Source organism: Engystomops pustulosus, chromosome 10 (assembly GCF_040894005.1).
Source record: "Engystomops pustulosus chromosome 10, aEngPut4.maternal, whole genome shotgun sequence".
Taxonomy (NCBI): domain Eukaryota; kingdom Metazoa; phylum Chordata; class Amphibia; order Anura; family Leptodactylidae; genus Engystomops; species Engystomops pustulosus.
In genome coordinates this window covers 61,394,512-61,407,651 of record NC_092420.1, presented here as the reverse complement: position 1 = coordinate 61,407,651, position 13,140 = coordinate 61,394,512, and the positions used below count along the sequence as shown (strand labels likewise).

Below are 13,140 nucleotides of genomic sequence, written 5' to 3'. Positions count from 1 at the left end.
GGGTATGTTTGCCTGGGAATTTATCGAGCAATCTTTCAATGCTTGATGTTATCCCACAAGATAGCTCCGGATATACCAAGAGATTCCCGACTCTGAGTATATCAACCACACAACTGGATAGCTAATTATATGCCAGGCCCTCCCTGGGGCTTGGCCCACTCCACATCCCTCCCTGCCCACTTAGTGAGGAGGTGGCCTAAGGGGGAAACGCACACAGTCAAGAATTACAACTTTTATCAAGGATTAATAAATCCCCCCCCATATGTCGAGTCCACATATTTTGCTAGAGAAATATGTTTGGCTGGAATATGAAGATTTGGCAAATAGTGTGACATTACACTTTCCATTAGCAGCTCATAAGTTGGATAACATATTTATTGTTAAAGGACATCTACCACCAGGATGAATGATTGTAAACCAAGCACACTTACATGCTGGTGTTTGTCCACTCTAGTAGGATCTGCTCTTCTTTCAGCTTCTTATACCCTGTTTTTTTATACAAAAAGATGCAAATGAGCCTGAGGGTCTCTGGGGCTCCATAGGTGTTAATGGAGTCTGGAGCCTCTTAGGCTCATTTGCATCATTTGTAAGGCCTTTATTTTCTTAAAAAAGGTATAGGAAGCTCAAAGAAGAGTGTATCCTTTCAGAGGGAGACACACCAGTATGTCAATGTGTTTGGTTTACAATCCTTCATCCTGGTGGTAGATGCCATAAATGTTCACTATGGTTAAGACTTTTTATTCTAATGTGTATGGGGAGTCTACCAACTCCTATACCACCCACACAAGTAAAACCAGCATTATGTAGGGCACGTTATAAGATTTTCCATACTAATCTATTCTGTTTATGTCATTTATTTTCTTGGTGCATCTGGCAAGGTGTGCCTGTTGGTGCACTCATTTTGAACGTATTATGTAGAGGGGGTGGTGAGCATATATATATATATATATATATATATATATATATATATACACGCCAAAGTTACCATATTGTCATAATCTCACTCTTGTAGGGGGGTGATGATGAATGTGAAATAACATCTAAGGACATAAGTCCTAAACTAAAATATCCAACAAACTTATCTAAAACTCAATCTTATGTTAAAAATGACTTACACTGTTAATCATCAAGTGCATTAATGTCTTGGGTATGAGATCTTTGAAGCACTTGTTTATAATGGTCATGTAGGAATATACTAGGTTACGGATAGTCTCCACTTGTCTTTCCAGTTGAGGATCCATTGATAAGTTATCTGCTTGAGAGGACTCTTCATCTGTTTCTGTCTGAGAAAAAAAAAGAAACATGTTTAAGTTCCCTGGTTGTATATATTTTGGGCATAGTTGTCTCTAAAATCTTGTGTTGTTCAACAAGGGGCAAATTCTTAAAAGTGGTGATCAGGGCGGATTAAGACTGCATGTGCCCTGGGCGGTATGAATATTATAGCCCCTACAAGTCTGGAAATCACTTCCTACATAAGGTACTAGAATCAGGCTTCTGGGGGAAGGAGGACGTGTCCCTTCTGCCTCATACATCTGCGGTTTCAGTACTTTTGGAGGACCTTCAAAGGTCCTGAAATCCCTCTTGTAAACTTGTGCATTGAGAACAGGAACAAGGATATACAAGGACTTCATGAGTAAAGGCCCTTCTCAGTATAAAATTTAATATGTGTGTTTGGGTGGCCATAGGCCCCCTAGAAGGCTTGGACCCCGGGCTACCGCCCAATCCACCTATATTATAATCCACTACTGGTGGTGATAAGAAATAGGAGAAAAGGTGCCTACTTCAAAACAACAGATGCTCTTGGCTCTGGAATCTGATTTATTTTATTGTACTATGATAACTATTGCAGCGGTGCAAGAAAGTAAATTTTTCATGGAAAAATATTTATTGTACATATTGGCACATGTATGTTATTCCTCCCCATGAACATCACGAATGACTGATGGATGAATTTCTCAAGCATTGCACTCCAGACTTTCAGCTTTAAAGGAACATTCCAGTCAAAGCTGTTTCATTGAATAATACATTGAATTCCTGGAACCTTGCAGGAACCTAGAGTCCTGCTCCTCCCTACAGGCCTTGCACAAGGTATAATTCAATGAAGCAACTTTGACTGGATTGTTCCTTTAAAAAGTCCTAAAATAGATTTTCCAACTTTTTACATTTTTAACATGCTTCATTTTTGAAAGTAGACGTGGCTCCAGATTTATCAAATTATTATCAAAACTGTAGCAATTTCATGTAAATAAGTTGGATGAAGGAGTAACATCTCGGGACAGAAATATTAAATTTAAACTCTCCAGACGTCACCCCATTAAACTAGCAGCCCCTTATGTATGGTATGAAATGTCCTTCCTAGAATTCCTTTTATTTGAAATTCCATCTTTTACCTATTAAAAAATATTTTCCAAAGTCATGTAAACTGAGCAGAGAAGAGTCCTATTTGCCTGAAACAAGAAAAGACGCTGCATGAAGAGCATCACTTCAGAGGCCACTATCTTCAGTTCTATAGTACTTAGACATAGGATGGTAATATCATCTTTCAAATCATTTTTGTAGTTTACCTGTACCCCTGCATCCAAGCCTTCTAGGGGGGCCCATGGCCACCCACCAAATTTTATACTGGGAAGGACTTTCACCCATTAAATGCTAGTACATCTGTTCCTGATCTCAATACAAATGTACACAAGAGCCATCTCAGGTCCTTTGAAGGTCCTCCAATTGTCCTGAAACCGCAGATTGAAAGCAGGCAGAAGAGACTCAACCTCTATTACCCAAGAAGCTGATTCTAGTACCATATGTAGGAAGTGATTCCAGACTTATAGGGTCTATAATATTTATAGTCTTAATCTGCCCCTAGTTTAACTGCATGTATTTCCAGTTCACAAACCTGATGCAATCTTAAATAGCAGATTTCTATCTTTAATATGACACAAAAATAATTTTTCTAGGTACTGTAAGACCAAAGATAGAGGCATCAGGAGTGACATTTCCCATGTAGCCTCCAAATTAACTAATCTCAGGCAAATGTGACTATAACAGGTGAGGCTTCACAGAAAAGTTAGAATTCTAGAAAGGACATATCATACCCTACATAAGAGGGGGGGGGGTACCTTAATGGGGGTAAAATCGGATGACAAAAGAGAAATTTATCAGGTCCAAAATACTTCCCAAACCAATTGTACTATTGTTTAGGGGTCTTTTAACCCCTTAGCGCTCTGCGCCGTAGCTGTACTGCGCTGAGTCCCGCGAATAGCGCTCAGCGCAGTACAGCTACTGCGCAGAGACGATGCCGGTTCAGCGCTGTATAGCAGCCGAACCGGCATCGTTAGCCGCGGGATTTCAACGGTAATCTACCGTTGACATCCCCGGCTATCACCCGCGGTCGGAGTGGGCTCCGATCGCGGGTGTTTAACCCGTTAAATGCCGCGGTCAACGCGACCGCGGCATTTAACATGCCTTCTGGGGGTCTTTACCCCACGATCGGCCCCCCCGCACCGTTTTCGGGGGGGGCGATCGCTGTTTTGGCTCCTCTGGGGTCCGATCGGGACCCCAGAGAAGCCTGGAGGGTTTACCTTTAAGATGGCGTCTGTGACGTCATCTTAAAGGCAAAGTGTCAGCCTATGCATCTGCATAGGCTGGCACTGATAATACCCTGCAATACATTAGTATTGCAGAGTATTATCAAGAACAAGCAATCAGATGATTGCTTGTTCATATCCCATGGTGGATCATGTAAAAAAATGTAAAAAATAATGTTTTTCAATAAAAAATTACTTTATAAATCACTAAAAATGCCCATAAGCCCCAAAACATATAAAGAGACATATAACGCTCAAAAAAGTCTAAATCATAACACAAACCCCACATATATAGTATCACCGCGTCCGTAACAATCCATAGAATAAAACTAAATAACTATTGAACCCATATGATGAACGCCGTAAAAAAAAACGTCAAAAACCCGCCAAAAATTATGATTTTTACCTATTATATCCCACTAAAAATGCAATAAAAAGTGATCAACAAAACATATGTACTCCAGAATGATATTGTTGCAAAGAACAACATGTCCCGCAAAAAACAAGCCATCAACCAGCTCTGTAGCCAAAAACGTAACAATGTTATGCCACTTGGAAGACGGCGATGCAAAAATGATAGATTTTTCCCCACATTAGGGTTTTATTTGGCAAATTTAGTAAAACATAAGAAAAAATATTCATGTCTGGTATCCCCGTAATCGTATCGACCCATAGAATAAAGATAACAGGATTATTAGGATATACGGTGAACACGGAAAAAAAAAAAGTAAAAAATCCAGTACAGAATTGATGCTTTTCTACTCATGACCTCAAAAAAAGTTCCAAAATTTTCAACAATAGGTGATACCAACCCCAAAATGGTAACACTGGAAAAAGCATCTCGTCCCGCAAAAAAAATGCCGTCACATGGCCCAAATAACGGAAAAGCGAAAATTTTATAGCCTTCAAAAGGGGGCAACCAGAAAACTAAAATCCTGGCAGCTGCAGGGTGCTCCTTCCCTTCTGCGCCTCGCTGTGCCCCCATAACACAAGTAACGGCCACGTGTGGGGGGTCGCTGCACTCAGGAGAAATTGTAGAACAAATTTTATGGTGAGTTTTCTCTTTTTCTCTTTTGGAAATGTGTAAATTTTAGGGCTAAATGAACGTATAACCGACAAAATTTGATAAATTTGAAATTTCTAAATTTCACCGCCATTTTGATTCAATTACTATGAAGATCTCAAGGGGTTAATAATCTTTGTAAATGCTGTTTCTGATAGTTTGAGGGGTGCAGATTTGAAAATGGGTTGGTTATATAGGGGGTTTTGTTGCTAAATATGTAAAATTTGATTTCAAACAGTATTTATCCCCAAAATAGTCAATTCCGAAAATACGGAAAATCGCTATTCGATTTGTAGGCCGCGTGACGTCAAAATAAATTATCCAAACATTTCAAAAATTATGAAAATGTAAAATAGACAAATGGGAAATGTTATTCTGCAAGTTATTTAGGTGGTAAATCTATCTGCCTGAAAACGCGGTGATTTTGAATTTCGAAAATGGCAAATTTTTCTAAAAATTCATCATTTTTTCCCTTTTTTTGTAAATAAACGCAAAACTTATCAGCCAAAATTTACCACTAAAATGAAGTACAACATGTGGGGAAAAAACAATCTCAGAATCGCTTTGATAAGTAACAGCGTTCAAAAGTTATTACCACAGGAAGAGACACTGGTCAAATTTCAAAAAAAAGTTGCGAGCCTTAACCTGCAAACAGGCTGCGTCCTTAAGGGGTTAATGAAGTGAGCAAATATGATCATCTTTTTATGAATAATCAATGCAGCCAGGTAGTACTTGCCTTCAGGGTGCTGTAACCATGTATTGTTCTATGGCAGAAAATTGAATGAATGTGTCTTACAAATGAGGGGCTGCAGATATGTCAGGCAGTTACTTATCTTTCCCTGCTTACTTATAGCTCATGTCTAAGAAATGATATCAATCTCTATCAGGTGCTGCTGTATCTAATACAATAAGCTGATTTGGGTAAGAAAATAAACTTTGCTTTAAGCAAGTCCTAAATATTTCCATTAAAGAGATCAATCTTAATTACAGGAACTTTAAATGTTTGCATAAATTGGTTAAAGATGAGCGACCAATTTGAAGAGTCTGGCTTTTATGAGGACAAACTAAAGCCTAAAAGGGCAAGGTGACCTCACAATCAGGGGAAATGTTCTCAAGAGAAGGAGGCTGCAGAATCTGAGAATAGCAAATCCCTGAAATACAACTGGAGCTCAGTGCAAGAACTGATGGAATCCTCAGAAGGTTTTAAATAAGGCCCTGTTCACACTGCTATTAATATCAGATCATTGAGGATGAGATAAGATAAGAGATCTCCCTCAATGGATCGAAACGTTACACTACTTGAACAATTGGACAAAATACAACATGAAGTACCATTTTTTTCTTGAAAGATTAAAGATGGGGTGGTACCCTGAGCACCTGGTGTATACCATATGGAGTGACATGTATTGTTCATTCAGAAGGTACAGAAATTATCCTATAATTGTCCTACAAGTGTTCACCTACATGTCTGATATAAAGGCGCTCAAAGGCTACATATGAATATTTTGAAATATTGTTGACTGCTGGATGCACCTCTACATCCCCCATAAATAGGTGGAACCTAAATACATACCATTTACCTAAAGCAGAAGGAAATTTGGTATTGTGTTAGGTATTCTGCCATAGACAGTTGGCCACCGTTGCTTTTGTTTGCAGCGGTGTCATGAATAAGAAACCTGGACCGCTGTCTAAACTTACCTATCCATTTCTTCTTTGGGATCAGGCAATGCTCAAATTTGAGTATGGAGGTCTCATGGTGAGCATTTTAATCCTGCCTTTCCTTTGGAAGGACACACTGCCCCAAAATACTGTTGTGATAATCTATGGGGGCATACATAGGACAGTCAGTCACCCCTAGTAGTAATGATAGTATTCACCCTCATAAAACAAGAGTTTCCCCCAAAAAAATGTCCGGAAAAGGCAACATTTACTTGACCTGCCCAATTGCCAATTGAGTATTTATGAGACTAGTTGGCAGGTCATCTTTAGGAGCCTTTGAGTATGCAGGATCTTAAGGCCCAACAGCAAACTCAGTCACCACATGTGCCACAGGGCAACATATGGAACGTGTATACCTCCATACCCTACCGTATCTCATCTTGTATTCAGGCCAGAGGGGCCCAACTATTTCCATTTGCACACAGCTTTCCCAATAAACTTATCCTTCAATCTAACATTGGATTATCTTATAGTCTTCATCATTACATTCACAAAGATAAGATTTGGTTTAATTCCAAAAACTCCTTCTTGGTGGATTCTGTAAATAAGTCCTAAACAGTCCAGCTAGGAAAAGCCCCTTTAATAAGTATATATTTATACACAGGCATAGAAATACCTCAGGTACCGCTGTTATGCAGACAAGGGACCTATTTTGCTCTGAATTTACTACATTGTTAGCTCAATATTGTTTCAATTAAAATGAAATGTCTTAGCCAAAACAAAGCAAATAGATTAAGTGGCAGAAACATATTTTGGCAATGAAATATTTCAGCCATTTAGAAATGCTTACAGTAACTTCCTGAGTGTGTCCATAGCACCAAAGTCGCTTAACCTGCCCAAATGCAAAACCTTGACATGAAACATAGAGAAAGAAATTTATAATGACCCCAAACGTTTCTGTATGATCAAAGCTCTGAGCACAAAACATACGTTGGGGAGCCCTGAGTGATTACATGTAACTTGTGGTCACAAACCTTGTGTTGTTACAACGTATTCACTGTTACAATTACACAAAAGCAAACACCATCACCCCATAGAACAGATTAATAAAATAGTACAAAACCCCGATTGTGCAGAGTATAATAAAATACATTTTATTTTTACTCAAACCACATTTTGTAGACAGCTTATTCCCCTGCGTCCGCCCCCAGAAATCTGACTGGAATTTTTCTCTCTCCACCCCTTGGCTCTTGTTTCCCCCCTCCATCACTTATATCCTGTATGTGATTTGGAGTTTTCTTTGTTTAAATTACAGGGCTGCAATAGGAGACTTTTGCTGGCTAAGCAGGGCCAGGACACATGTTAAGCATTATCCCCATCAAGAGAACGCTGAAATAAAAATAGCCATTGGTCTCTGATCTTGTAGATGTGTGTAAGGGGAAGGAATTAAAAACGGTATTTTAGAGCGTGAAGAGTATGAGAACGTTTAACCTTTCTCTCCTTAGGGGTGATAAAACGCGGAATTTCATGGAGTGACTTGTTTAAACACGGAAATAAATGCAAAAAAAGACAAAGGTTACACGGGCTACAAAACCACAAAATACCCCATCTCAGAGTGCTACTATCCTTTATGGGTCGCCAAATTACGGTACTGTAGGTTTCAGCAGTCACTAACACCAATTAAGTCAAGTTCTTTATTTTTTTTAAATCATAGACATCAACGAAAAAGACAAAGCATCAATATTTTTGCCTAACTTATAATTGTCGCATCTTGTTAATCATCATTTTCATTACAACCAAAATAAACGTGAGATAGTTATACATTTACAAGCTATGAAGCTTAAAGAACATTGGGGTCATTGGGGTATATTTATCAGGACCTCTGCGCACCGCCAGTGGTGTAGAGGCCCTGAAACAATCGCAAACGCTAGCTTATTGCTAGCTTTTGCGATTATTTTCCCCAATCCGTCACCTTCACACCAGTGGGGCGTGAAGGGGCGTGAAGGAGGGGCGCGGCCGGCTGAGCGGGGGGCGCGGCCGGATGGGAGTGGGCCGGCGCGGGGCGTTACTGTCCCCGCGCCTGCGCACTCGCTGCTGCCGGCGACTTTTCATACGTGAAAAGTCGCCGGCTGCATTTTTTTCTACGCCAGGCCCTGCCTGGCGTAGGATAAACGCTGCGCTGCTGGCAGCCCGATACATCAAGAGGCAGAAGCCTCTTCATGTATTGGGCTGCGAATTTGCAGCGGCGGGCACGAGCGCCAGCGTATGATAAATATCCCACATTGTTCTTATCTCTGTTTGTTTTGGCTGGTTTTTGCCTGTCTTTTTTCAGTCTGCTTCTTTGGTAATTTATCAATCTCACTTTTTCCTTGTGTTAAATGGGTTTCTTTTTTCAGATCTGTTTTTGAGACATTTGTTACAAATGTCTCAACAATGTCACACAAAGGTCTCAAGTCACTTCTTTCCATTTTCTAAGTTTCCTTAAGTATGGTTTTGTCTGGAGTTTTTTGCGCCAAAAAATGTTGCAAATATGAGACAATTTGAAATGATTATTGTGATTTGCGACATTTAGCACATATGGAATAGAAGATAAATGTGTCTTACTGACAAAAAACAAATGTCCAGTGCACATTTCAAATTGTCCCCAAAAAGGCGCAAAAATTGTAATGCAAAAAATAAAAAAATGTCTCAAAAAAGAAGAAATAATAGGAAGAAAAAAAGATAAAAGACCCCCTTTATGTTACAGATCTTAGTACTATAGGAGGTGAGAGGTTACAATCATACCCAGACCCTGTAAGTTTTAATGGCCCCAAATCCTCTCTGCTACATATAAAGATACCTCGGTTACCTACAGGCCAGCTCTCATCCAGAAAGTTATAAAAATAGACGGACCCAACCATAAAGGGGTATTCTTATCAGGCCATTGATATTTAATTAAATTCATATTACCTTTCTTCCAATGGAGGTTATTAAAAATGTACTTGTGTGAATAATTTCCCATAAATGGAGCCATGTTGTCTCTTAGAAATTAGATTGTTGGTCTTGGATACACCACCTCTGCTGGTGGTAAGGAGCAAATAGTTTTTTCATATGAACTTTCTGTGTGTTACTACATGTCCTACAACCATACTGTGGTAATGATCCCTGCATCCTGGTGGTCAGGCAAGATTAAGTAAGACATGTCAGGCCACCGCTGCCAGAGTGTAGTGGTGGTCGTATACAAGGACAGCAGTCTAGTTTCTAAGGGCCAACATGGCTTCATTTATAAGGAATTATTTTCAAGCTTGAAGTACTTTTATATAACATGCAAATGCGGAAATGTATATACAGGCGGTCCCCTACTTAAGAACACTCGACTTACATACGACCCCTAGTTACAAACGGACCTGTGGATAATGGTAATTTATTGTACTTTAGTCCTAGGCTACAATGATCTTCTGTAACAGTTATCACAGGTGTCTGTAATAAAGCTTTATTGTTAATATTGATTCTTATGACAACCCAACATTTTTAAATCCAATTGTCACAGAGACCAAAAAAATTCTGGCTGGGATTACAATGATAAAATATACAGTTCCGACTTACATACAAATTCAACTTAAGAACAAATCTACAGACCCGATCTTGTATGTAACCCGGGGACTGCCTGTATATGTGGCATATTAAATGAAATGTGAATGACCAGATGGGAAAACCCCTTTTAACAACATACAAATTGCAGTGTGACATCATTTATTTACCAAATATGAAGCTAAAATGGAAGCCATGTGTGAAAAGCTTGAATCAACAGCTTGTAGAACCAATGATAACTTAAGCTGTTGACCATAGAATATTGCACAGTGTTGGCTAACAGTCTTGGAGATGTGATGATATCTTTGTGAAAAAATGGTTTATATTTCAAGATTGTAGCTGGAGAAAGAGTCCTTAAAATGTTGTGCTGTGAGATATCTGCATTGAGCTGCTTCACAGCCTCTTTCCTTTGCTCTCAGTCACTGCTGTATTTAATGATAGACTTGGGACCAATATTCAATGCAGAAAGGGATGTAGGGCAGATATATCACAGATCAGCAAAGTGAGGTCATTCTCCCAGTGCTTCAAGTCTAGCTACTATCCTGGAATAAAAATCCAATTATTTTCACAGTCTTAGTACTACTCACAACATACACAAAGGTATGATTCAATACCGAAGCTTGTCTTCAGTATTGTGTGGTCAAATCGGCTGATAAACCATACGTCCATGTCACTTTTAGGAAGAATATTATTGTTTTCTCTCCGTTTATTAAACATTTTTTAAAATAAAATAAACGCAGTTAAACAAGAACAAAGAAGAAGACTTGTAGGACCACTGGTATGCCAAAATAACATGCAATTAAAAGAGAACAACCCTGATAGTGTGTATCAGGAGAGAGGAGAAGGGCTGCACAGTACATCATATAACTCGTCCCTTGTATTGAGGAGCAAGGACAGCAAGCATAAACCTCATAGGTTATAGATATCTAAACAAGGAATTATAATATTAAATTTGATTTATTTGAAACATTTAAAAAAAAAGGAAAAAAAAACAATGGGGCAGATTTACTTACCCGGTCCGTTCGCGATCCAGTGGCGCGTTCTCTGCGCTGGATTCGGTTCCGGCCAGAATTCATCAAGGTAGTTCCTCCGCCGTCCACCAGGTGGCGCTGCTGCGCTGAAAAGCATCTGAACGCACCCGAGTTCACCGGGCCGGACCAAGTGAAGGTAAGCGCGTCCCAAGCGACACATTTCTTTTTTTAAATGCGGCGGTTTTTCCGAATCCCCGTTTTCCGTCGCGTGCATGCCGGCGCCGATGCGCCACAATTCGATCGCGTGCGCCAAAATCCCGGGGCAATACAGGGGAAATCGTCGCAAATCGGAAATATTCGGCTAACACGTCGGGAAAATGCGAATCGGGCCCTTAGTAAATGACCCCCAATATGTGATTAGAAACTTGGGTACCTTAAATATTTGGTCTATTTATCTATACAGGTTTTGGTGCTATGTCTAATATTGGTAATTAGATGATGTGACAATTTTAGGCACGGAAAGTGAAAAGTGGCAAAGGGATTGCCAGATAATAGCAGAGAGCATGACGACTGAGTAGAAATGTAGAATATGAGCAGTCTTCATATATTCAGAGTATAAACCAAATCACATCACAAGTGAGGTCCTAACAACAGAGAAACCAACCAGAAAAACTGAACCAGAAACACAAGAAAAAAAAGGAAGGAAATGGAAACAGAATAAGGGGAGAAAAAAAAACGCCAAATTCCAAAATTAGGCTAACGTAATGCCATGAACATTTAAAGGAAACTTACCATGAGGAATCTATCAGAAGTATATGTGATAGTAAATTCCTCCTCCCTGCCTCTGCCCTAATCTGTAATGTAATAATCCTGGAACCTAATCTAACTTGCTAAAAACTTTATTTTAGTAACATGTAAATTAACTGCAGAGGTAACTGGGGCGTGTACTAACCTGGCCGGGCACTGGAAGCTAAGGCTACTCCACGCTCTAGTAGCCTCTGCAGCTAATTTACATATTACTAAAATAAAGTTTTTAACAAGTTAGGTTCTAGGATTATTAAATTACAGATTAGGGCAGAGGCAGACAGGAGGACTTCTGATAGTATATTCCTCATGGTAGGTTTCATTTAATATGCTTTCTGAGGCTTGTTGGGTCTGAGATGTAGCTCTTGGGTATTTTTGCAATTTCTCTAAGAATTACACAGTGTGAATTCTAAATTGTTTAAAAACTGATAAAACGTCAACTAGTGGTGGTCAGGGGCACTTTATTAGCAGCACCTGGCATGTTGTCATTTGTGTTGTTCATCATTTTACCTAATTTTAAGACCTCCTAAGGAAGATATTGAGGCATATTTACTTACCCGTCTTGTTGTGTCCGCCGATCCAGAATGTCCGCCGAGGATTCGGAGCTGCCACGATTCTCTTACAGCGTGTGCCCGATTTCTTGAATGTGCCGCTTCCCCGCTGAGGTCCACCGGAGTTCACCTTCTTCTTCCCGGTATATGTGAGTGCTGATCTTGCGACACAATTTGAATTTTACATTCCGCTGTTTGTCCGAATCAGTCGGGTTGTCAGGCGGTCACACCCCCCGATTTGTGTTGCATGAAAGCCAGCACTGATGCGCTAAAATCTGATCTCGTGCGCCAAAAACCCCTGTGCAATTCAGGGCAAATCGGAGATATTTGGGAAACCAGACGGAAATGCGTCTGACGGACCCTTAGTAAATGTGCCCCATTATGTCCATACTATTCATAGAGGGGTACTCTCTTTTTTTAAGGTTGTATGTTCTCAGCCGAAGGAGCTGCTAATGTCTATAGCATTTCAGATCTCCAGTCCATTTGCTCTTTTTAATTGCAGGTCCCTTTGGGGGTAAGTGCATACAATGCCAAGGAATACAGCAATGCATCATTTCACTCAATTTCAAGAAATCACTAGAGGATTGAATGAGGCCTTTTTCTAAAGGCACTTCAGGCCACACAATATGAAATCCGTGTTCCAGACCCACTTCTTTATTACATTCACTAAATCACTCAAGCTTCTGACAGCTCCCACATAAGAAAAATGTGTGGTGGAATTGTGTTTCCAATGTGACCGCATACTATAGACCAACAAAGATGTAGGAACTAGAAAGCAGAATCAGAATTTACATTTCAAGAAACATTAACAATGTCTGTAAATATTTCCAGAAATGCTCAAAGAAGTATTCACATTACAGCCAAGTTATTGTTATTATTTCTGTTAAGTTGTATAATTTTGCAGTATACACTCACTGGCCACTTTATTAGGTACACCATGC

General features: G+C 39.7%; 1 protein-coding gene across 1 annotated transcript in view; it reads right to left on the bottom strand.

The window, feature by feature from the left end:
- The window catches only part of DNM3 (dynamin 3), a 154,868-nt gene that overhangs the window by 13,693 nt on the left and 128,035 nt on the right, over positions 1-13,140 (bottom strand). The window contains exon 13 of the mRNA XM_072129170.1: positions 1,116-1,283. Coding sequence (XP_071985271.1) covers positions 1,116-1,283 — 168 coding nt within the window. The remainder of the gene's footprint in view (positions 1-1,115; positions 1,284-13,140) is intronic.